The following is a 26,273-nucleotide window of genomic DNA, read 5'->3' as shown; positions in this document are numbered from 1 at the left end:
TAAAATAGTTTGTTATAGTTTTGCTAGGCATGTTTAGTTTAATAGAAAAAGCTGGTTTGTTACCTACAAATTACAATACTGATTTTAAAAACTATTAAATACACTTAGTGGTATCATAATAATAATATTTTATTTCAACTTCAATTTTGTGCTTTAGTAAGAAAGTTAATAATTAAATAATAAAAATGTTAATATTTAAATGACTTGACGAAGCTCCGCCGGGCTGGGCCGAGTGACAGTATACTATCTAAATATATTAGGGTGGTTCTTTAATTTGACATGGCCATCCAATATATGTATATATATTATAGGTATCTACTTGTCTAAGAATTTCATGACACCGTTCACACCTCACTCTATAGGAATGAATCCATAAAACCGTTTCCATAGAAACCAAATGAGTTTTTAGACTAGATATAATGTAATACCTATATGCTACTTTTCTGATAATATAAAAGTTATATCTAGTTATTAAGTGCTTGTTTAAACGATTATTATAATTATACCTAGTTAGTGCAAGCAATTGTCATAACCATCGTCATTTAACGTTTACTTAAATACAAAGGTAAGAACTCTAATGCATTTATTAAACAACTAATTGCTTAAAAAGCGACTGTACGTTTATCGGTTTATGGTCGTTCACTGACGTTCGTACAAATTATATGAAAATATCTTTAGGTTGAACCAATGGTTTTATTTTGACTATAATAATAAACTGTTTTGTCATACCTAAAATCGCGTTATGGGGAGTATAAACTACCCGCCTTCCACACTGTTCAATATTCACCCTACTTAAACTTTATAATAGTTATTCTAATAAAATCGTGACACAATTATAGCAGCAGATCTCCGTGTGTCGCATGTTTTGTTTGCATTTTGCGCCTTAAAACCACATTTCCGTGTATTCAACGGTTCCATCACATCACAGTAACCTGGCACCGAATTCACAAATGTCTTAAATAGTTTGAAAAATAAAATATACAGGGTGATAATCAGGTGCATTCATACATTGAAATGAATGATACATACAATGAAAAAAGCTTAGGCAATGGCTCAAATAGGTGGATATTGAAAAATATTTGAGTCTAAAATTATATTTTATTTTTATTAATTATAATTTATAAATTATTAAATAAAATGACAAAAATGGACAAAAATAAAAAGGAACTAAACCAACTTGAGGTAGACAATATTATTGAAGCAGCTCTGAACAGAGACAGATGGAAAGAGATTTGTTTTGCAGCAATGGGCCTCAATGGCCTTTAAAGCTGGAAGATTAAGAAGAAATTATTAAATAAAGTGTAATACATTCAAATTTCACATATCACATGCACATTATAATGGAGAAGAAATAAAGAAAAATTACGTTTTTTTTGTCCAGGGTTTATTTAATTATTTGACATTTATTTTAAGTGTAAAATATTAGTTCCGAAAATTTGTTTTTTTTAGATGTTAGTAGCATAAAACAAAAAAAATTTCTTTTTAGGTTTACGCTTGAGTAGTTTGTAAAGATTTTCCTAGGAAACATTAAAGTAGAATTATTCTACTTTAATATTTTATATTACTCCCACTATAATATTAACTTTTAATAAATAATAAAGACGTGAATAGCTGGAAAACTTAAATAATAATAGGTATAGAAATGTTAAATATTATATTTCATATTTAAAGTAGTTTTAAAAATTAAGAAATTTTTAGTAAAATTATTTATATTAAATTTAAAGTCCCGTGACACTCAAAATATCATATATACGTACTATACGTATACGTACTATATGTATACGTATTGTTCCATTAGCAAAGTAATTATTTTTAAAATGCCAAAGGGCATTTTTTTAAAACAATTATCAATCTATAAATAAGGAGTACATAGAGATTCGGAGTAAATATATATTTATGTACAAAACGTATGAGGTTCTACTTCCAGTTGAGTAGCCCTATTCTTAATCCAATAAGTCTAAGTCAAATGGCATCATCGTTTGAGCCGTTTGATGTAATTAAAAAATAAATCTTTGTCTTTTAGCTAAAAAAATACAAAGTTGTTTGGCGTTATAAACTTTATAGTTTAAATTATAATTGCTTATTTCTAGTGTGTATTTCAGGCCTGTATGTATACATAATATTTGTAAATCGTCAACTTTCTAGTTTTTCATAACTTGCTTCCGTTTTACTTTCACCCTGTATAGTGTGCGTGGTTAGGTAAGCTTTTAATTTACTAACGACTGTTTAATATCTATTTACTAAAACTATTGTCAGTATTTAAACTTTTCGGACTGTGTGGAAGGTTGGGGAGTTTAGTATGTGCCTATAAATGGTCGCATAGCACGTTCTCGACATTTTGTCATCGTACTATCGTTGCGATTTGTAGTTCATTTTGTGCATTCATTATTTTGTGAACCTGCATTTATATTTGTCTATAATACATTTTTTCATAAAAAAAAAATATGCCGCCAAAATCGGTACGTACACATCATTGGAGAAATTTAAGACATAATTATTTTTATAATTTACAAAAATTCCTTTTTTTTTTTTTGAGAAAAATATAATTGTATTTATTCATCAGTATTTTTATTGTATTGTGTATTTTTTTCGTATCCAGACAGCACATCACAAAAGATCTTGCCGGATGGCGAAAAAAGCAGGACAAGTAGCTCTTCAAGAGGAAGTCAACAATAACGAAGACTGGCAAAAATTGTTAGAAAAAACAGGAATTTATGGTTGTTAAAAGTTATTACTGATAAATTGATTGAAAAAAAAATTAAATCTTAATTGTTTTTCATTTTATGTTTAGTTATCGACATTTATACGGAATGGTGTGGTCCTTGTGTACCAATGATAGCAAATTTGAAAAAAATCAAGTTGGAACTTGGCGGAGATGATTTGCATTATGCAATTGTAATTAATAGTATTTTTACGTTATAATATATTGATCGTAATATTGGTAGTGAAATGTAATAAGTTATTGATCATTCTCTAAAAATTGGGAATTCGAGGTTCCAATTTTTTTTTTCTTTAAATTTTCTGAAAAATACTGTTCTTTTCCTATCATGTCTGAGATGTTTGAGTAGAAAAATGACTTCGTAGAAGTTCAGAGTTTAAGCGATAGTATAATGGTTTTTATATTTTCTAGAATGGTGTTTTCTAAAGTTCCAAGTGTAACCCTCACTACAAATAATACTTAAATATTAAAGCTAATTCACCCAACAATTATTATAGTTACATTACCGAAGAAAGATTATACTACTTACCTTCTCGATTTTGTGAGAAGGCGAGGGATTACTGGAGATTTGTAAGTTGTAACTAAACAAAGTTTTCACTTAAAACTATTTGAGTGTTTCGGTTTTTTTTCGTATAGGCATCAGCTAAATCGGCTAAATATCATAAAAAACTGCTTAAACTATAACTATAAATAATGTTCATCTGAAATAATATTTCCAGGCCAAGTCTGATACAATTGATGCACTGGAAAGATTTCGAAAAAAAAGTGAACCTCATTGGATGTTCCTCTTTGTAAGTTGAACAATTACCTAAATACCTATCATAATTTGCCAAAATAGGGTATTGAATTTATTATTATGCAACGAAGGATGGACATTTGGTCAACCTAATTATTGAAACAAACGCTCCAAGATTAGTTAAATTAATAACCACTGAATTTGAACAATATAGCAAGTTTAAAAGAGGAGAAATCCATAGACACTTTGTATGTATTAAAAATGACGTTATTCATGCAGTTTAAAATGAAATATTCAAACTTAATTTTCTTTTATTCCAGATGCCTTTTAATCAAATAACTGAAGAAGAGTATAGGAAAATGGCTGACAACGAGCAATATCACGATTCAATATCTAAAGAAGAAAAAATTGTCAGAGGTAACTAAACAAGTGTTTAAATTAAATATCTAGATAAAACCAAATAACTGGATAATGATTTCGTTTCAAGCCTTCAAAAATCATATTTTTGACCTAAACAAGTTTAAAGTTCATAAGCCGAATAAGAAATTTAGTTCCTGCCTCTTTTCCCCCTCAAATTCTGTTGAAATACACACACACATATATACATAACATAACTAAAACGTTTATTTGAGAAGACACGTCACTGTTTCCAAAGAACAACTTCTCTAGTGCAAATTTTGGCAAAAAACGGTTTTCGTGGTTTTAACGTCAGGAACAAGTCATGTCCACAGTCGATAAATAATATAACACTACCGAATAAAAATAATTTTGTGAATGGTTGCTTTATTTTTTAAAAGTAGTGCTACTAACACTGAAAACGAATTGAAAAAATAACGTTGTTTTTAATTTTTTATGGTGAGGTATATTATAACTAGTTTGCTAAGCAATTTAAATAAAGAGTGATTGAACATAGAAGTTGCTATCGACTCGACTTGCAGGAGAGCGGATGATCAAAATTAGGGAGCACGCCTTAAAAAAGTTCGTGCAAAATGTTCAGAAGCAAACGTGTGTTATGTTCTTCCCTCACACCATCAAATACGTTATGGTGGAAAAACCAGTGGAAGAAGGAATGGAACCGCCAGACGAACCAGTGATGCAAGAACAACGAGTGTGCGATATAGCCACCACATGCGCCCGTAAATTCGAAGAGCTTATCATTATCGACGCCAAAGAACTGCAACTGACCGAAGACACGTTAAACGAGGTAATTACATAAGTTTGAGGCGACTAGGTGGCTTAATAAAATTGACGTCGTAGGCTGATAATTATTTATGGATATATAATTAATATAGAAAATAATATGGTTAGTGTTAAGAAAAAATATTTTTTTTTGTAATTGGGTGATACTGCAAATAGAAGAGCGGGTTACAGTTTTTAGCTTGTCCCTTTAAAAACCGTCGTCATTCAAATCATCTATTCGTTAAATACTATTCATTTTTAGTTTTTACCCGTAAATTGGAGTTGAATGTTTGAATACGATTGTGTATAGTAATTATGGCTATTCTATTTTTTTTTTTTTAGTTATTTTTTTTGGACAAACAAATATTGAACAGCTACCCCCAAGAACTTATCGACCAGCTGTTGGCAAATAAAATCTACTCAGTTATGGTGTCTTCGCCAACAGCTACAGTTGTCGAAACAGAAGAAGAAGACTTGGAAGCTGAACAGCCAGACCTAATGGGAGTGATTGAAAGCAGGATGAGCTTAATTATTTACGGCGAAGGAGGTCCTTTGGACCCTAGCCCCGACTCGTATGTACATCTTGATGATAATGAAAACGCAATAAATTAAAATCGTCTAAAAATACATTAACAGAATAGCAGCTCAAACTAGACTGGAAACCGAAGATGGAGTAATTATCCCTTCTTTATACACCCCCGTCAGTCCGATGAGTAAGACTGCGGCTCTTGCTGTTCTGTTTCCTAAATTTTGCGAGAATAATGGATTTTTACCGCCCCAACCACCGGCTCCCCAGGTTTGTCAAATGCCAATTATCGGTTTTTCAAAATAAATACACAAAATTACCAACATTAAATGTTAATACATGAATATGTATATAGATTAAATCTAATTCTATAAGCTCCTATCTCTATACTTTATAGTTGTATACACTTAATTGTTTTTAGTCGATCCGTATAATAAGCCTAATACGAAATAATGTTACACTTATTAGAATATGTGTTTTTTTCTATAATACGTCGAATACTTGTATTGTTTGTGATGTATAATCAAAATCCAAATATTTTTTTTTTTAACTAAGTAATTCTTTAAACAAAATATATTAATCATATTATTTTTTAAAGAAAATAGTAATCATTTTTAATTTATAATTTAAAACGTATAGTTTTCTCGCTTTTTATAATTCATACACATTATTTAATGTTATATTATTATATTAAAGTTGTCATAATAAAATATAAACACAAAACTATGTTTTTCTCCGAATGTAATTATTTTTTTATATATTTTTCAGTATCTTGTTATTTTTGAAATTACCAAATCTAACACCGTACTACCGATCATAGAGGATCTTGAAGATAATATAGTAAATTATGGATTTTTCCGCAGTGCTGACCCAGAAAATCCAAAACTGCTGTGCAAAGATCCAGAACTACTTGTTACTTACGGCATGGAACGAGTTGGGTGAGTAATATAAGTAATATCTTATAATAGTTATAATAACAATTAACACACTATTTTACATACCAATTAAGGTAATTAAAGAAGTATAGATACTTCATATACATGAAGTAAGATACTTATGTCAGATTGGGCAAAGAATAAATTGAATGGTTTATTTAAAGTAAAAATATTATATAAAAATAATGAAACAACTCTTTGCTTAAAGTAGGTGTTGTTTATTTTCAAAAATAAAATAACAAAAGCGTGTATTCTTTATTAATAAGATTAATGAGAATTGCGTTTTTAAGTTAAGTTCCCCTCTTAAACTAAATATAACTTTTTTTTATTATAAAAGTAATTTTATGAAATATATTTAAAAATAGAATTAAACAATCGAATAACTAAATTATTGTAAGGCTATAGAGCATACTATTTTACTTTAATTGTCATTTGGGCGGTCGGTGGGCCTGTGAACATTTCGGTACAGTACTAAGAGTTTTAACTAACCGATGTGATTTCTTATAAAAATTCCAAAGAGACAATCGAGCATTGAGCAAAGATTCGAAACACATTACCTACATTAATAATTTAGGTATGCTTTAAACTAATCAATGTAACGTGTATCGAATGTTTACTCAATAATCTTTATATTGGTTAGTTAAAAGTAGAGCCGACGATTCACGATTATACACGTGTAGGACAAGGTTCGTGTAGTTCGAATTCACGTGTAGAAGTTCGTGTAATTATGAATACACGTGTAGAACCCGAGATTCCACTAACTTGACCCAATGGCTACTATAATACTTTTATCTTAGTGACAACCATTAATTAAAGAATAGTATCACGTAAAATTAGAGGTCTTATTAAAACTTACATTTGTAAGAATACGTGTAGTTGCAGATACACGTGTACTTATAACTACAAGAACTTCTACACGTCAATTCGAACTACACGTGTTACACGTGTATTAACTTACACGTGTAATCGCTAGCTCTAGTTTAAAGCATACCTAAATTAAAGTCGTTTAAATCATTGTCATTTTACTATGTGAATCTGCCCTTTTAAATTGTTTTGTAATACTTAAAAGTCTTTTTAAATGTGTCTAATAAATTATTGGTTATCTACACAAAATATTAACAAATATTAACACGCATATATTTCTAGCAAAGACGCCAAACTCGTGCTTTCGGTACTAAAAGATGACAAGGACAAATATTTACTGCGATTCGTGGACGTTGGTCCGGTATATGTCAGCCCCGATGAGAACATTGGTATCGATGATGCCATAAAATTCTTCCCTCATGACTACGAAGAAATGGATGGTGAAATAAAGGCATGGTTAGCGCAGTCGGAGAGAGACGAGAATGCCGCGGCAGAAAACTTGTCTGGCGAAGAAATGGATGGAGAATTTGGAGAAGAAGGCAAACCAGAAGAAGGTTCAATCATTATTTGAAGATAAATTAAATGTAGGAATTGTCTCTTTTATAAGGACACATCGAAATAATGTATTAAGAACGTCTGTTATAATTAATATACATTTAATTTCCAATGTTATACTACTAAGCATTTCTGTCAAAGAAAAATATATTTTTATTGTCACAATATAATCTAAGTATTAATAAAAGAATTAATTTGTTTGAAAAGAAGTAATAATATGTGTTTCAAATGTACGTAACATATTTTATCCATCGATATGAGGTGTATTTAATTTTAAGGTACGTAGATATTAAAACTAATAAGATATTTTTACATTGTGCATCAATCGCGAACCCGATCACGAATGTAACGAATGTGCTAAATTATCTCTTAGTCACCCTCTATCCCTTGTCGCTGCGTCCTCTTGTTGCGCCTACGTAATGTACATTGCATTTGTGTAACACTAGACACGGTTGTGATTTCACATGGCGCTTAGTCATCGCAACTTGGGCATTTAGCGCTCCAGGCGGCAGCACAACGCGCTTTTATCGCTACCCGTTGCTAAGGGCGAGGCCGGCTTGGCAGTGATCTTGGCGTACTCGACGGAAATAATACAGGAGATTGCAACTTGGTTTTCGTCGGTCTTTATGTTGTTTTTAATCGCATATCCGTCGTATCGAGTGCAGCAAACACAGACGGTTTAACGTTATTTCGCCGAATCGTCCTATCCTTATTTGTGTACAATTATCGATGGAAATCAAGGGTAAGGTCGCCATGGTAACAGGCGGGGCAGCCGGCATAGGCCGCGCGTACTGCGAAGAACTGTTAAAACACGGAGCCAAAGTAAGAAATATCAGACTTAATAATACATTATTTGTGTTGACACGTACCAGTTTCATACGAGCGAATTGTCAACGTTATACTTAGGTATCCATATGCGACATTAACGAAGAAGTCGGATCCAAGCTGGCCGACCTGCTGAGCGCCAAGTTCGGATACGGAAAAGTGCGATTCTGTCCGTGCGACGTTACAGATTACCCGCAATTCAAAGGTAGTCACTAATTTTTTATGTCCCAAAATTTACTTTAAGATCTAATACGGTTTTTCAGAGGCATTTCATAAAACTATCACCTCTTTTGGAGGACTCGACATCGTGGTGAACAACGCGGGTGTGTTCAACGACCGTTTTTGGGAGTTTGAAGTCGATGTCAACCTGGTAAGTCCTATTATATATATTATGTAAACATAATGCGGAATCAAATTTTGACAGTTGGTTAAGAGAAGCATGAGAATATTATATTTTCTAAAATTCTAACACTATTAATATTTCAATAATAATATTAATAATAATGGTTATAGTGCTTATTTTAACTTTACAATCAATAGCTTATAAGACAACGTCACAATACGTATTATTCTGAATATTTTTAACTCACGAAAAGCATAGCATAAAGTACAGCCGTGGGTCACTACGAATGAGCCATTTGTATTTTATACGTTAACTAGAGCTGAGACCTCGAATCGAATTTTTCTATTATTCGAGTTATTCGAATAATCGAATAATACTATTCGTATGAAATTAATTCGAATAGTAATCAAATAATTCGAATATTCTGTCAAATTTATGTTTTTTTGTAATTGTATACCTATATAAATTGTTAAAATCTTATTTGTTGTAATAAGTAATAATACTTATTTTGTCAAAAGAATAATTCGTTATAATTATATTTATTTTGTTAAAAAATTATTAAAAATTGATCAAGGACACCTTAGTTGTCTCTTAATTATTATTTTTTTTTAATCTAATTAATCCTGCGAAGAAAATGATAAAATATTCGAATATTCGAAAAATCAGATCGAATATTCGAATAACCCATCGAATGTTCGTGCGAATAAAGTATTCGAATATTCGAATCTTTTTTATTCGATTAGTCCCACCACTAATGTTAACTGTCTATTCAACATTTAAATGATTTAACATAACAACAACAAAACGTATGAAATGTACATATCAACACTAATTTACATGGACAATTTAAAAGAAATATATTTATACCAGAGAAATAACAGCATATTTATGATATATGTATGGTAATATAATAGCTGAACAACTTGTTAATTTTTAATAAGCGTTCATACATTTTTTGTATTTCTCTTTTCGTCATTAATCCTACGATAAATTACATATTAGTCTGTTGCAGCACCTCATGCATGCTTCTCTTCTATAGCTTAATTATTTTAGGTCCTTGTATTTTTCCTTTTTCGTGACCTTAATCATTTTAGTCACATATTCCGTCCTTGGTTATCGTCTAACCTCTTCCAATGTATCCGTCAACATCTCCTTCAATTATTGTTTTTAATAAACTTTTATATGTTAATGTATGTCCTTCCATCTTATCTTTTCTATATTGGATACATTGACATATTGGCCGTTTTCCCCCTCCTACCGAGTATAGTACATCTTCGATTCTACCTCGTTCAGTCCATGGAATCTTTACCATTCTTCTGTACTACCACATCTCGAAGACCTCTTTCCGAAGTTCACCTTTTTTTTTTGCTAATTGTCCAGGTTTCGCAGCTAAACAAAGCAAAACTCCATTTATAGATTTTTTAGGAATTTCTTCCTTTCTGGCTAAATGACGCTTTTATCTTGAAAAGGCCCATTTTGCCTATGCAATCCCACAAATTATATTCGTTTTGCTACGGATATCCTCTGGTATACTTTTTGTATTTAAGGTAAACATACATAGAAGTGCGCACAAAGCAAGCTTTAACCCTACAACGTATTTCTAAGGGAATTTATTTTAATGTTTTCACAGAATGGTGTTATCAGAGGAACACTTTTGGCTATGCAACTCATGGGCAAGGACAAGGGCGGGCGCGGCGGAACAGTGGTTGTCACGTCTTCCACCATGGGTTACAAACCGTGTCCTAGCATGCCTATCTACTCAGCCACCAAACATGCTCTTATTGGTTTTATTAGATCATTTGGGGTATGCTAATATTCACTAATCTTACTGCACAAAAAAATTCCGTCGGTCTTCTTGATAGTTGACCGTCTTAGACAATCCAAGACCGTCGTGGTAACTCAACGGGAACTTCCATTTTTATTGCGCTGTTAGAGAGTTGCTCAATATTTTTTTAGCGTGGTTAATAAGTTTCACAAATTCATTACTTTAAGCATTAACCGTTGCTTTCTTCGATAATTCTCATATCGTTTTTAAAGCAATTAAAGAAAAATGAATTATAATTTAAATTTCTCCCCTCAAGGATTCGTACCACAATAATTTAACTGGCATACGGGTCATAGCCTTGTGTCCTGGAATGACGCTAACGGATGCTATACCTGAAGACGTTACGCATGCCTTGCTATCACCCAGTTTTCTACACCTCTGGGACAAAGACGTCGCTCCTCAGGCGCCTCAAGCGTAAGTACCTATTTAAAAATAGTGACAATTTTTTTATCACCAGCCATTTATTAAGTATTAACAGGCAAAATCATAACATGCATATTATTATAGTGCTCAAAGTGTTGGACGGGGATTGATTCATGTGCTGCAGAAGGCTCAGAATGGTTCGGTATGGGTAGTTGAAAATAACAAGTCAGCCAAAGAAGTCAAATTTCCAAATTTCTAGAAGCTTCCACACCTATTTTGTTTGTTTTTATTCAAATAGAGATAACTTTAATTTCGAAAATGTCACACTCTCGCGGTTGTGGTCTTAATAAAGGTTTATAAAGTGGTAGGTCCGTAGACACCTAAGCTAATAGTACATATAATTTTACTTATATTATTTTATTTTATTTCTAATATCATGGAAAATAATTGTAATAATACTACATTAAACAACATCGTGTATAATATGAATGACTTGTTCATAAACAACTCATCAATTGCTGAATTTGGCGCTTTTGTATATTTCAGTGTTGGATACATTTTTGAGGGCAAGTGGTGTAATATTTGAGAATCACTCTTTTATTATTCAATAAACAAGAGCCCTCGCATTATTATTTCTAGTTAGTATCTTAAGCATTGGACCTCAAAGTGTTTGGTTTTGCTTTTAATTAACCATTCATCTATATTCTCAAATAAACGATTCATCTTAATATGCTTCGTACTAAATAATCTATGACCACGACCGCGATTGTCTATTGTTTTATAATAATGTTTACAAGTTTGTACTTAAAATCAAAATTTACAAAACATCAATATGTTTTTTCAAACATAAATGTTAAGACTTAAGTTAATTATAATTGTATACACTATGAGTACATCATGTTACATAGATGCATAATACGATGATATAGTAGGGTAATTCAAATCGAGATCCAGTGACGCCGAATTTCATACTTATATAGGAAGCAAAGTCTATATTATATAAAATAACTTCTTCCCCCAAACCTTTTTTAATAACTTTAAGCCAAATAATAATTTTCTCCCTTATATTATTTCACCCGCCCTTTTTATTATATGAAGCGTTCGCTTCAGTTCATGCATAAGTTCGGCGCCACAGGCAATATTAATACGGATATCACAGGACACAAACATTTTATAAACAATTGTAGTAGGTAGTTTATACTTTTTCGAAATTTGTGGTGGAAAAAAATTCCAAAAAGGTTAGATGTTTAGCGTTTAGTGCTAAGTTTCTGTTACACGTTATGTTTAAAGTAATTTTTTAACAAAGAGGTGCCAAATATTTATTATTTATTAACAACTTAAAGAATGGGTTTTAGTTTATTTATGACCAAATTATTTGTTATCTTACATTTCAGATGTTATTGTGCCTTGTAAAAATGAAATCACATTAACAAGTGTATAAATTCCAAATGAGGATAAATTATGAGCATTTATTAAAAATAAATGTAATCACTTAAAATATCTCTCTAGATATAAAACCAAAAATGTAAAGAACATATTGTCCTTAGAACCTTAAATATTCATGCCTTTGCTATCTACCACAATTGTTTATAAAAAAAATTCGATATCCGTGTTACTATCGTGTGTGGGGAACTTCAAATTTCCATATTGTATAATTATTATTTATTATATTACCTAACGAAATGCTCATTTTATAATCGCAAACATAATAACATAAAATATTATGATATAATAATAATGGTTATTATTATTATTGTACTCTAGTGCCTACTACTGTTAGTAGTTAAGTAGTGTTAACTACTTAATGATTATTTTTATCTATGCATAATGCATATAGGCTATTTTTATCATACCAATGGTAATATATTTTATGCTTGAACACCAAAATTTAAAGAACTATATTTATGAAAACGTTCTAATATTTTTACAATGCGTTTTTTATTAATACGGCTGTGACGTTTTTGTTTTGTGATGTGGGATGCTTATTTACATTTTTCAATTAAACAAAATAGACTATAAAAATATCAAAATTGTCATCACATTTAGAATATCATACAATATTACCTATTGTTACTGATATTTTGATTTATTATTACAAATTCAATTTTATCACCTATATTTTTACCGGGACCATTTATTATTAGAAGTAATAAGGCAACATGAATTATCATAAACAAATCAAATAATTTTAAAATATCTGATTTCAATAAAATTTTTTCTATTTCTAATTTATTAAACTATAATATGCTCATCCGTAAATACAGCATAACACATATCACACAGCCAATTTTTTATATTTTATACATATACCACTTTTTAAATATTATTGTACAAGAATACAAACCATTTTATAAATATTAACATTTATAATTATTAATTGTATCCTGTTTTTTAAGGATTATCTACTTAATTTATAAATCTTGCGTAAAAATTCGAAGTTGATAATAAATGTATAATGATTATAACAAACAGTACCTAATCATTATTTATGTACATAAATTCCATAATGTGCTAAATAGTTTAATTAGTTTTTGTTATTTGTACTTAAATGTTATTACTGGAAAGACTATTATAACTAGTGACTAGTTGCAAATTTTACCAAGCGGGGTAATCTATATAGTGAAAATGACAAACTATAAAAGTTGTTATGACAGTGCCATCAGTTTTGTAGTAGGGAGTCTTTTAGGGAGAAAAGTTTTTACTAATATTAAAACTGTTTTCTTGTGAATTGTCACCCTATAACAATCAGCTATTAACTGCCAATTCACATATAAATATTATATACCTATATATAATATATTTCCTGTAAAATTTGAAATTCAACATATCCAGTTAATTTCGTGCTTCTGTATAAATAATTCATTCAAGTTCGATAAGACCTAATTTAAGCCTGTGTAAATGTTCGAAACTCGTCGGTGAAACCGCTTGAAAAAGTTTAATCTATAATGTCTGTCCTGCGTGATAACATTATCATGAATCTCTTATCAGTTATCATGATTTATGACCTATGGTTTGTGATTTGACCGTTTAATATAAACAACCGTTGTCGTTAATGAATAATTTATTTTTTGTTTTTCTTTACAACAAAATCTATAATTGAATTCATTCGATAAACTATTATGAATATATTCGATACCATATTACGAATAATCCGTCGTCTCTTAGACACGATATTCACCAAGCGAATCACCAATTCATTACTGATATACGTCAAAACCAATACAGGCTCAATTGTGCCTGTTGGCTTGGATCCGAAATGGGAAGTAAGAGATGTCAAAGAGTTTGTTGCGCCAAAGTTGGGAATGACTCCGGAGGAAGTCAGTACTGATAAAGTTGAATAGTAAAATAATTTTGCTAACTCATGATTTTAAATATTGTTTCTGTTTAACAGGTGATGATTATATTTGCCGGTAAAGAATTACACGACTCGGAGTTACTGGAAGAATATAATCTAGCTGAACAGACGGTTTTACATGCAGTTAAGACTAGGCGTCGGTCATTTAAACGTGATCAACGGATATCTATTTGTGAAGAAGAAAACGAAGATGATGAATTTGATAACACTAAACGAGCTGTAGCTAACTTTTATGTTTACTGTTCTTCGCCTTGTTCTACTACGACAGTTGGTAAAATTCGTGTTCGATGTTTCAAATGCAAAAATGGTGCTTTCACAGTAGATGGCGATCCGAAGAATTGGAATGACGTACTTAAACCAAAAAGAATTACTGGACATTGTGAAATATCAGAATGTACAGTATGTATTTTTTGATGCTTGATAATTACTTGCTTGTTTCTAATACAACTTTTCATGTGAATAGGATGGAGAAGTAGGGTGGTCAGAATTTTATTTTAAATGTTCTGAACACATTACCAAAGGTGAAACTGATGAAGCTGTAGCATTACACCTAGTTAGAAACAATCTACATCATATTCCTTGTTTGGCATGCACCGATGTGAAGTATTCATTATTACTAATGTTTTAGTAAAATGTTATGTTTATTATTATTTGATAATTTTTTTTTTATTGATTTAGACCAAAAGTATTTGTGTATCCTTGTGTGGATGGTCATGTTACGTGTTTAGAATGTTTTTGTGATTATGCAGTAAGCCGATTAAGAGAAAGACGATTTATTTCTGATATTAATTTTGGTTATACATTACCTTGTCCAGCCGGGTGTCCTGATAGTTTGATAAGTCAACTTTATCATTTCAAAACCTTAAAACAAGAACAAGTAAACGTTTTAAATTGTAATTTTTTATAAGGTTTATAATATAAATATATTTTTAGTATGAAATGTATGAAAGATTTGCAGCTGAAGAGTATGTGCTTCATCAAGGTGGAGTATTATGTCCACAACCTGGATGTGGTGCCGGAATTCTTGTGGATGACGAATGTGATAAAGTGACGTGTATCAATGGATGTGGGGTAAAATTGTGAAATGATCGACTTAATAGTTGTTTTATAACTTACTAGCAATTTTTTTTTTTTGCAGTACGTCTTTTGTAAAAAATGTTTGCAAGGTTATCATATAGGAGATTGCTTTCCAAGGGAAGAACAGCTCATTAGTGATATAGCTGGTTACTCTATTGACCCAAAACTTGCATCACAGGTTTATACATATTAAAAAAATAATTGTGATTACATCACAAACATTTAAATTGATTAATTATTATTTTATAACTTATTTAGGCTAAATGGGACGACGCAAGTAATGTAAAAATAAAAGTATCGACTAAACCTTGCCCTAAGTGCCGCACTGCTACAGAACGAGATGGTAATAGTACAGTATTTTTCTACTCCACTCTTTTGATCATGTTTTTTTTTCTTATTGGCGCTTAATTCCATGTCTGCTTTGTGACACAAGTCAAAGAATACAGAGTGAAACAAAGATTTCTCAGCTAGTATTATTCTCAAATATATGTAGCAGTTCTAGTTGTTTTTAAATATATTTTACATGTCAGATAAGAAAAAACATGTGGTTATTATATTTTAAAATTATTTATTATAAACCTGTTTTTTTTTTTTAATTAAAGGTGGCTGTATGCATATGGTATGTACACGATGTTCGTTTCCGTGGTGTTGGTTGTGCCAAACAGAATGGTCAAGAGAATGTATGGGAAGCCATTGGTTCAACTAAAAAGTGTTCAAGTGAAACTTATTTTTTCTACTAAAAAACCAATATGTATAACTAACTAGTCATAGATTTAACAATTATTATGTATTATTTTTTACTTAGTTTCCCTATAATGTTTACAATTGATCCCTTTTTTTATACTAAAATGTATGAATACACTTTAAATAAAAATGTAATATTTAAATTGTAATTTAAAAACAAATATTAAGTAAAATGTTGCATGTCAATTATTAGTGAATTTATTTTTAGAAGAAGAGTTATGTGTTATAACAATAGGTACCTACAAATCTTTTTACAATTTTTTTAAAATAATTATTAAAAATAAAAATGTATGTACATAAAAACCAAATAATAAATTTAATGTTTTTTTGCTGGACAAAGTAAAATAACAAGTAAATAAATAATGAAGTAAAATAGATTTTTATTAACAAGAAGCTAGCATAGGGTTATAGTAGGCCCGGAAGCTCGTAGGTCTTCAGAAATTATTATAACTGAAAGTGATAAAACCTCTTTCAATCAAACAATTCGATACAAATCTGTAGATCGTAAAAATACTAAATATTGATAAAAATATTGTAAAGACATTGTATAGGGTTGCTTGGCTGTCTATTCTAATAATTTGTTTCCATTGTTAGACATATTTTGTAATCAAAAATATAATAAAAACATTTTTTTCTAATATAATATACTTGTTAACTTATTAGTTTACACTTGGCAACCTTGAAGTTTAATACAGTATGAGTGTATTTTATCTTTTTTTGGGTTTTTTTTTATTATTATAAAAAAAATGTAATACAGATATTTGAAAAAAATGTTGTATGTTATAGTCACACTATATTTACCATAACTTAAATTTTTAGACCATTCTTTCAAATGAAAAGCTTTTATGATAATTTTTGGTTTGACATCGTATATTGGTAGTACAGTATATAAAAAAATATTGCATACCAGTTTGGAAGTAATATGACTTTCTCAAAAAGTTATATAGTGCTGTACTTTTAAGATTTTGTTTATAATTTCTGATCACTAGACTTGCTACATTAAAAAAACCGCTCAGGGGTTTAAGAGATATAGTGAATCAGGCACAAAGATAGAAAAAAAAAATCTTTTCAGCTCCGCTTCAAAGATAAAACAGGTATTTGAAATATTTAAATAAAATACTATTTAAAACAGTACATATTACGGTTTTTAATTTTAATTAAAAAAAAATGCTCATATTTGTGTACAAGTACAATGAAACAATTTTGACACATTATCCACATTGCAGCAACACAGATAAATCAGTTATACTTTATTTCATTATTAGGCTTTGATATCAAACCAAACCAAACCAACATTTTATTTTATTTTAAAATTAGTTAATTTATAGTTTTGGTTTGTACTCTTCTTTATTTTTCTAGTTCTGTTTACTTTAAACTCAAAAATCAGGGACTGTACATGACTATTCGATTTTTTATATTGTTGAATTTGACTAATACTATATCATATATTTTTAATTGTATTACAGTATTATTTAACGAGTGTTAAGTATATATAAATTTGAAAAAAATAATTATATAATGAAGGTTACTATAAGTCCTATAACAATGTTGAGAAAGCAATAATAGGTGCCACACATGTTAGTACCTATCATCGTATTTAAATTAACTAGTAGTATATACCTAAAAATATTAAAACCATTAATATATCTGCTTAATATAATACTGTCAGTTGGTGATGCGTAGTGTTAAAGTACACTCAGTATAGTAACATACATCTTAGTACAGATAATTAATTTACTAATGTTTCAGCCTACCACATATTTGTATAATTATAGTATTGGTTAAAAACCTGTAGACTATTTCCTTGGTTATGTCCTTAAGTAACTATATAATACAAATGAAAAGTGTTTTGAGAAAATCTATTATTTTTTATTTTTATTGTCCAATAAAATACTATGAAAATAATATAAATGTTTTTTCAAGCTGCTTCTGTGTACAAACCACTGAGTACAAATGTTGCATTGATACTGAGGTCCTACGCCGCACTCGGAGGTCAAGTGTCGCCACAAATTGCGTTTATATTTGTATGAACGGCCACACTTCTTTATACAATCAAACGTCTTGGAGCCGTCCGGCTTAAGAGTTGGTTCACAAACTTTGTATGAATCTAATACAATAAAAACGTTACATTTTATAATATACTCAAAACTGTTACCTATGTTATGTTTGTTTTGATATTACATTAGTATCATACTTAACAAATTCTGAAAGTCTGTGTAGTCAGGTGGTGAAGTTTCATCAATCTCAGTTTCATAATCTAAAAAAACATAACATTTATTCCATATTACAATCTAGATATTATTATTATTTATTTAAAAAGCAATGGAAAAATAAACGTCATTAGCTTTGAAGCCATTAACATGTCAACTAAAATTATCCATGTTAATAGATAGATGTGACAATAACTAAAAAATAAGCGAAAACGAAGTGCATATTAATTATGTTTACAGCTATTAAATTAAACATAGGATTTTGTTTTTTCAATAGCTTTATTCATAATTGTTACATTAGAGTTTCAATAGTAACAACATAATGTCAACATTAATTACAACTGATAATACTTAATAGTATGTCATTAATCATTATGGCTATGTGTTTTGAAGTTAAATTGTTATGTGTAATGATAAAATAATTTTATTTAATAGAAAAACAAATGAGTATTTAAACTTAAAGGAAAAATAATTAAGATTTGATTCTTTAAATGTAGAATAACTAATAATATGAAATATGAATAATGATATGGTTAACAAGATACTATAATATTATCAGATAAGACAAAATAATAATTCTTGATGTTGCATTCTATCAATGAAATTGTAAAAATACATTGCCTTTACCCACTAGATAGCGCTGTTATATTTAATTTATATATATTATGAAGGGACGCACATTTCCTATTCTTAAATTATTAAAAGTAAGTAACAATAGTAAAATGTAGACAATTTTTCAATCAATTGTATGTAAATGTTAAGATAACAAATTTAAATCTACACACAATTTATCGACGTAGCAAAGATAAATCTATTTAATATTAATTGTTTCTAACTCTTATAAGGCTATTATATTTGATTATTTTTGTACAAACATTAATGTTTTGCGAAATGCACTTTTGTATGAAATTAAGTGATTTAGGGATTATTTATTATTTTACCCAAAAACAAATTTTAAGTCAAATAGTTTATCTAATTATTTACACGAGCATGATTCAAACAAATATCTCTTAAATTATATGTTAATGGTTAATTAACAAAAATACCCTTTATAACTGCGCTCAGTTTTCCTGAAACGTGTATCTTCCAAGACATTTCTTATATAACTATATATAAGAAATGTAAGAGTTTAAATTACAGTGAATACTTATTAATACAATAATGATAATTTTTATTGGATGTTCTTTTTTTTTTTTTGCCAGACTATTGCACTATTGCAGTTATTTCTATTGACAAAATTACAATTGTTTTTCATCAAAATAGATTTGCGGGAATCGAAAACAAAATGTATTGGAATTGCAGTTGTGAAACCACCAAATTTTCACAGCAATTCGAACAATATTCGCAAAAAAAATCAATTAATAATTTCTACTCTTATAAATAATACAGATAATATTGACCTTCATTTCTTATGAAAATGTTGCGATTCTATTATCTATTACTATCACAGCCACAAAAGTATTCAATCATGTAAAGTGTAAACCCTGTTTTGCACTACAAATTACGGGTGGGTAGAGTTCTCTTAAAATATATTATATTTTGAGTTAGAAAGTTAAAAAATGCAACTGTTTGCAAAATCCTCATTTAAAGCAAAACGGTAAACCTAAAATGTATAATTATTATTAAAGATTCAAAATTGAGGAATCTTTAAAAATACATTTCTCTTTTATTATACCATCACAATAATATGACAATATATATTTTATATACGTATTATGTATTGCAATAATTGTACCTATAGTAAAAAAATTATAAAATGTAAAAAAAACATGATTTTGGATAATTTAATTTTACAACAATTTTTAAGCAATTTATTAACAATAAAAATTAATAAATTATTATTAACTTTGAAATCATCTATTTCGGTAATCAATTACACGTGATTAAAGATTTCGGAACGTTTTGAAATTACAATAACTATTTAATTTGTTTTAAAATTAAAATCAAAAAATGAGGAATAAAATGTTAGCCACATTATAGTTTATAATACGTTATCGATGTATAATATAAAATATTATAATAATATACAACCTAACAAATGAGAACGATTAATTCATTCGAGGCGTGTGAAAATAATATTTTATGAGGGATAATAAACGCACATAATAATTAATAATATAAGATTTAGAGTGATTCGACATTACCATACTTAGGTACGGGTAAAACGCTAATTAAATATATTATTCAAATACTCGGTTAGATCAAACGGTAGTATAAAAAATTAGAACGACGGTGTTAATTCCAGGTATGATAATATTATGGAAACAATTGACCCATCTTACACCCTTGCCCTGTCATAAGCGTTCGCGCCCCGGCACGTCCTATTCTTTTACAATCGCCACGGGGTTTGTCTTAGCCCGCAGCGGCTTATCCAGGTGCATTATATTACCTATGTGTGCCGTATAGTTCGGATAATATGACGTGTGAAACCCTACAGGGAATTAACACCATGCGTTTGCGAATTAAACAAAAAAATAATAATAATAATGTTGAGTATTCCTAGTGTGCGCGGGACAAAATGAATAAACAAAAAAAAAAAAAAACGGTTTTTTTTTTCTTAATTTGCATAAGGAGCAAGTAATTCGGTTTTATTTTGTTACAGTCTTCGTAATCGTCCTCTTTTTAGGCCGTATACTTACATCCTTTGTTTAGGCTTCCCGGGGTCGGACGTATCAACAGTTGGTCGTTCTACACGGCATATATGCAAAACGGTCGGCCGAGTCTCCCATTAACAACCCCGTTTATGCATACTGCGAACAATAATAATTATGTTAATGATAATAAATGTCTCGGTTTCGTCCGCGCAGTTGTTCTTCGCTCCCGCCTTTCAGTCTTCAGTGTTTTTTCTCTCCCCTGCCAATACCGGAAATGCTAATTCCTTTTTGAGAGACCGTCCGCTCTTCTTGATTTCCTCCGTAATAATTATCATTGTTGTTATTATCAACGTTATTAGCCGTGTCTGGTGTGCGATTCTCACGGACCGAATTCGTATATACCGCCGCCGATCACATCATATGTGTATAATAATATAATAAGATGTAATGAGATGAGCACTAAAATTTGCATATTAGTGGCTCTTTTAAACTATAGCGGTTGGCCGTTGGAGTATACGAATAATAACTAATAAAAAAATAAATGAATGAAAAATAATTGACGTGTTGATTAGTTAGCAGGAATAAAAAATAACCGGTACAATTTTCCATTACAACGACAGGCAATTCAAACTCGTGGACTTTGAGTAACCCGCTGTAATATAAAGGCTAGAACAATATTTGAATGTGTGCGCCGTTTTATTTTCGTTTTCAACAAAATGTGATCTAATATTAAAGACAACGTACATAGAGTATATTATTATAGTTATATTAAGTTTCTAGAACAGGTCGGCCATAAAATCAAAGTGCGACTACATATTAATAGAAAAAAAATGTTTCCTCCAAAAAATGATTTTTTATCATTTTTTGTGGTTGTGTACGACTAGATATTATGTTGAAGTAACAAAGTACGAAAGCCAAAAAGGTTAATATACAATTTTTATTTTATAATTTAGTTACATTTGTTTGACTTTAATAAAAAATTAAAAACCACTGTGACAAAAATGTAAATATATTTTATCAAAAACAGTTCTAGTAACATTAATAGTAAATTCTTTATTATAATTATTCCTATTTGTGACTTGGATCTCAGTATTCGGTAAGACTGCAGTATAGTCTTTTGTTTATTAGACCACTCTGGTAGTCTATGACCTGCCTGTTAACTATTATTTTATTTGTTTTTGTTTGATCTATTACAAATTTGGTTAAAATGTACTATTTTTGCAAAAATTAACAATATTACCTTGTATATTAATTATGAAACATAAATTATGGGAATTATAGGATAGATGTTAGATACAATTAAGTGGGCAACATACACATTCGTAATTTTACGTTTAATAATAAGTTCTAGTTACTTCAGTAAAAGGTAATGAATCATTGGATTAAAAAAAAATTCATATTATGTACGTTGTATAGTATTGGCCATAAACAATAATTTATTGTTGTGTGATGTTGATCTTTGTCTACTTCAGTAAAAAAAATATAGATTATAACCGATGAATAATTACTTTTCTTTTTCTTTGTTCGATTTCGAACGTCAAGACTTTCATGGAAATATACTAAATTCTGATTAGATATGTTTCTCAAGATCCTCTATATCATTTGTGTTCTGTATACTTTGAGATATTGATATTTGCGTTTATGTTTTAGTCTGGTCTATATAACGAATCTATTTTTCGAATACTTCTATTCTTCTTCGATATGATGTACTTATAGTCCATGATTCTAATTGATTTCGGTTAGGTTAGGTTAGGTCCATGATTCGAAGTGATTCGTTTGTTGAACGTCGGATATCGGATAAATATGTGTGCATAGAATAAATAATAAATAGAATAATATATTACACTATATTTGTGATCTATATTAGGTATTATTTTAAATGTGGATGGTAATGTTTTTGTTAAATCTCACTGATAAATTTGTCTACTGGTTTTAGAAAATTAGCCATTTCCCTTTACAATCAAAAGCAATTAAAATCTTCATACCACCAATGTACACTCGGCCGCTTCATTCATGCCTAGCTTGCCTCATTATCCATTGATAAATAATACAAATATTAATAAAGAAATTTTGTAATAAAACATTGCAAATAAAAAATTACAACAAACAAACTATTAATTAAAACTCCTCTTTAGTGTCTGTGTACTACTAAATGTATACCTTATGAAGTGTTTCTATACCTTCTAATAAGCATGAAGGGTGAGACCGATGGTGTCCTCTTAATTTCTTTTTAAATGTCTGTTTTTTTGTTAAGTATTTGTATTCATTGCTAAGTTTGCATAAACAAACTTGTCCTTGATTCTTGAACTTGTTCGTCCAAAGATACTGATTATTCAAATAACTTCAGTAAGTTTAAATTTTAAATGACACTGAATTAATGTAGAAAAACGGATAATGAATATGTAGGAGTATTATAATATAACCACGAGCAAAATAAAATCTATAATATTAATTTACATACCGTAAACTCACGGTTGGATGTTTTTGAGGTTTGGCTTTAAATAATAAAGATATTTTAAGGGTTTTGTGCAGAAAGGTCAATAAGAAATTTGAAGTTCCAGAAACGTCGAATAACATACTTATGACTTATATGAGTAACTGACATTTAAAAGCGAACCTTTTTCAACTTGTTCTACTTAAAGACTATTTGAAATGCATAGGTTTATCCGTATATTTATCTAAATCTACTAGGTATGTGTACTTATTATTATTTAATATCGATTTTTATGTGTATCTAGACAATCCAAATAAACGTTGGGCGATGTTATAACTGTGCGTATATCGCGCAGTTATAATATCAAATTTATTTTTTAGTCAATTAGGGTTCTTAATAACGTTTAATTTGCGCGGTTATTATAAATGGTTTATGGAGACTCGCGAAAGAAATAATTGTATGATTTGAATTCGGTTTTGGAGAGAGTAGTGGAGGAAAACAAAATTGTGTTTTGTTTTTCACGTTATAAAATATACGTATTATACAAATGGAAAATAAAAAATCGGTAAATGGAAAGGGGGAAAGTTCCCGGGGAAATGGCGGCGGTGGCGATATCATGCATGGCTGCAACCAGCCGCACACAGTTTTCTGAGTGCAAAAAAAAACACAACATCATGGCCGCGTTTTCCCACTTGCCCTACCATCACCCCCCGAACGTCACCTCCTTTCGTTCATTTCGCCCCGATAAATCGACACCCTCGGAGACGCGTACACCTCTGCAGCTATCCCTCCACCACGACTTTAGGTATAGCACACACACACACACACACATATATATATATATATATTCATATCCAATCCGACCAAGTTGTGCTGCGAAGTAGGATTGCTATCATTGTTGTTGTCGTTTACGGCACGGAAAAGACAGTAACGTTTGGTAAATGATTAAAAAATTCCAACGAAAAAAACAATATAGTAAAACAAGTAAAAACAGTTATTTAATAAAAAGCCAATCGCGAAAGGAAAAATGCCAGCAATTTTGTAATTCCAACGACAAGATCACAAAAAACAAGACTGAGAACTAATATAGAATGTAGAAAAAAAATAAAAGAATAGTATTTGACGTTATACGACCAGTAGTACCGCTAAAAGTATTAAAATGCCGTCGCCTTTTATAGGTAAACTATGATATTCATAATTTATAGACAACATTAATTGTCTATAGAATTTCTGAACTTATATCAAGTTAGTAGGTATTTGTGATAAAAAACTACTGGAATGTATATAGTCAACAAACACTTAACATGAAAAATATTCAAATACAATAGCGAACTAATACAATGACGTTGAGATTCCTTTTAATAATTAATAAATAATAAAGCTCACATTTAAAGCGTATTTTTAGGTAGGGCTCTTAAGGCAAAAACATTTACGTCTTGTAGTGTTTACGTAAGACTGCATGCCGATTTTTTTTTATTCTTTAACTACCTAAGAACTTAATTTTTTTTTTTATATATCTTTTAAAATTGTGTTTTACTATGGGCGAGTCCAGTTTATTTGTATTTAAATAAATTAACAGTATACCACTTTTGTAGCAAAAACCTTCGTTCAATTTACTTATATACTTTATTTGTTAACTTATTGATTTTTAATACATTTACGGATAATTACCAAGAAAGAAGTACTAAATTATACTTTACATTAACACGTGTTGGCTTTAAAAAAATGTACTGGAAATGGAAATGTATGTTGTTTGCGTATTAAAGACATGATTGGTGGTTTCAACAGGCATTACTGGGTAATCGGATCTAATATTTATGCTAATTTATACACATTTTTATTTATAACTGATAAATACAAATTCCTACAAGTCATCGCCGTGTTTAGGTAGATTATTATAGTATTACACAAGTACTCATTGGAGATACGCAGCTATACAGCTTTTAACAACTTATCTAAAATTAGGACTTGATCACGTTTGATAAATAAGTAGGCTTTTTTATTACAATTTGAATGTGCACAAAATCAAACAATTTGTAAAATTAGTATTTTATAGTCCCTCTGAGTAGACATAGTTTAGTAAGTATTTAAAAAAAAAAGTAAGTATTTAATATATTATAATATAATGCATATTATGCTATTGTCTGAATATTTTTTCGTATATATTACATTTTAAAAAAAAGCTGAAATGATTTAGGCATGTTTGGAAGATCTATGGACAAATTATTTATTATTGTCGTATTTTAATTGTGTGACGATGTCTAAAAAAAGTTCAAATGTCCAAATAAAAATAGTATTTCATATAACCAGTAATTCTTCTCAGTAGAAGGAATTAGGGAAATTTTAAAAGAGATGAGGACTAAGGGCAAGAATGGCTAAAAAAGGTATTTAATTTACAAAAAAATACTTTCATTAAAAATGTTCTATATTGAGTATATTAAACCTAGTATATTTTTTTTTGGTTCGCCGATTACACTTACCACAATATCGTGTCTTCGTCTTATCCAAGTTTACCCTACGGTTTTACAATATAATGGTGTGAATGGTTTCTTGTACTTAAATACGCTGTTAGGTATACTTACAAGTTACACGGTTGAGAATATTATAGAGATTATCCAGCTGTAAATGTGCATACGACAACGACAGAATAATAATCATAAGACGTCTCTGTAACTGTCGTGTGTTTATATTATGATAATTTTGTGAAGCACGTTGCTCTACAAGTCCCAAACGTTGAATTTCACCAGTAGAACATACCCGTGTATGTGTTTGTACATGTACTTACCCCTGCGAGGCAAAATAATTTTATGTTAATATATGCCATGTAAAATAAAATGAAAAAAATAAAAGAATATCGCGTAGGTACGAGAAACAATATCCCTCGCGCTCGTTATTATTTTTTCTAAACCTATACATTATGTTATTATACACATGCATGTACATAATGTATATGCACCGGTTAGCCCGCGGGCACAATAATTATTTATTA

General features: G+C 29.7%; 3 protein-coding genes and 1 long non-coding RNA gene across 5 annotated transcripts; 3 read left to right on the top strand and 1 right to left on the bottom strand.

Moving 5' to 3' along the window:
- The first annotated feature begins 2,362 nt into the window (after positions 1-2,362).
- LOC126838695 (thioredoxin domain-containing protein 3-like) lies at positions 2,363-7,671 on the top strand. 2 transcript variants are annotated; one of them, XM_050573330.1, is made up of 11 exons: positions 2,363-2,459; positions 2,600-2,717; positions 2,792-2,895; positions 3,439-3,510; positions 3,587-3,703; positions 3,776-3,872; positions 4,394-4,659; positions 4,977-5,206; positions 5,271-5,430; positions 5,929-6,098; positions 7,242-7,671. In XM_050573330.1, exons 1-11 carry the CDS (start codon positions 2,445-2,447, stop codon positions 7,528-7,530), a joined length of 1,638 nt encoding a protein of 545 aa, XP_050429287.1. In that variant the 5' UTR covers positions 2,363-2,444; the 3' UTR covers positions 7,531-7,671. The 2 variants fall into 2 exon arrangements, with proteins under 2 accessions (XP_050429287.1, XP_050429288.1); XM_050573331.1 differs by lacking the exons at positions 2,363-2,459; positions 2,600-2,717; positions 2,792-2,895 and adding an exon at positions 3,209-3,289.
- Positions 7,672-8,081: 410 nt separating this feature from the next.
- Positions 8,082-13,149, top strand: LOC126838309 (15-hydroxyprostaglandin dehydrogenase [NAD(+)]-like). The gene is made up of 6 exons (XM_050572637.1): positions 8,082-8,336; positions 8,421-8,544; positions 8,603-8,709; positions 10,313-10,486; positions 10,764-10,921; positions 11,015-13,149. Exons 1-6 carry the CDS (start codon positions 8,244-8,246, stop codon positions 11,127-11,129), a joined length of 771 nt encoding a protein of 256 aa, XP_050428594.1. The 5' UTR covers positions 8,082-8,243; the 3' UTR covers positions 11,130-13,149.
- A 736-nt stretch (positions 13,150-13,885) lies between these two features.
- On the top strand, positions 13,886-16,212 carry LOC126838391 (E3 ubiquitin-protein ligase parkin). Its single transcript, XM_050572773.1, has 8 exons — positions 13,886-14,187; positions 14,262-14,624; positions 14,689-14,828; positions 14,904-15,102; positions 15,159-15,296; positions 15,364-15,480; positions 15,561-15,645; positions 15,905-16,212. Exons 1-8 carry the CDS (start codon positions 13,990-13,992, stop codon positions 16,006-16,008), a joined length of 1,344 nt encoding a protein of 447 aa, XP_050428730.1. The 5' UTR covers positions 13,886-13,989; the 3' UTR covers positions 16,009-16,212.
- A 1,689-nt stretch (positions 16,213-17,901) lies between these two features.
- On the bottom strand, positions 17,902-18,487 carry LOC126838689 (uncharacterized). Its single transcript, XR_007685724.1, has 2 exons — positions 18,241-18,487; positions 17,902-18,153 (listed from the first exon to the last, which is right to left on the bottom strand). It is a non-coding gene; the product is annotated as an uncharacterized LOC126838689 (long non-coding RNA).
- Between the last annotated feature and the right edge of the window lie 7,786 nt (positions 18,488-26,273).

Source organism: Adelges cooleyi, unplaced genomic scaffold, assembly GCF_023614345.1.
Source record: "Adelges cooleyi isolate 19-005CV unplaced genomic scaffold, UGA_ACOO_1.1 ACOO_flye_CR_arks_rails_tigmint_CR_PRNA_30, whole genome shotgun sequence".
Classification (NCBI taxonomy): domain Eukaryota; kingdom Metazoa; phylum Arthropoda; class Insecta; order Hemiptera; family Adelgidae; genus Adelges; species Adelges cooleyi.
Note: the sequence above shows the minus strand (reverse complement) of the source record. Positions and strands in the feature narration are given on the sequence as shown.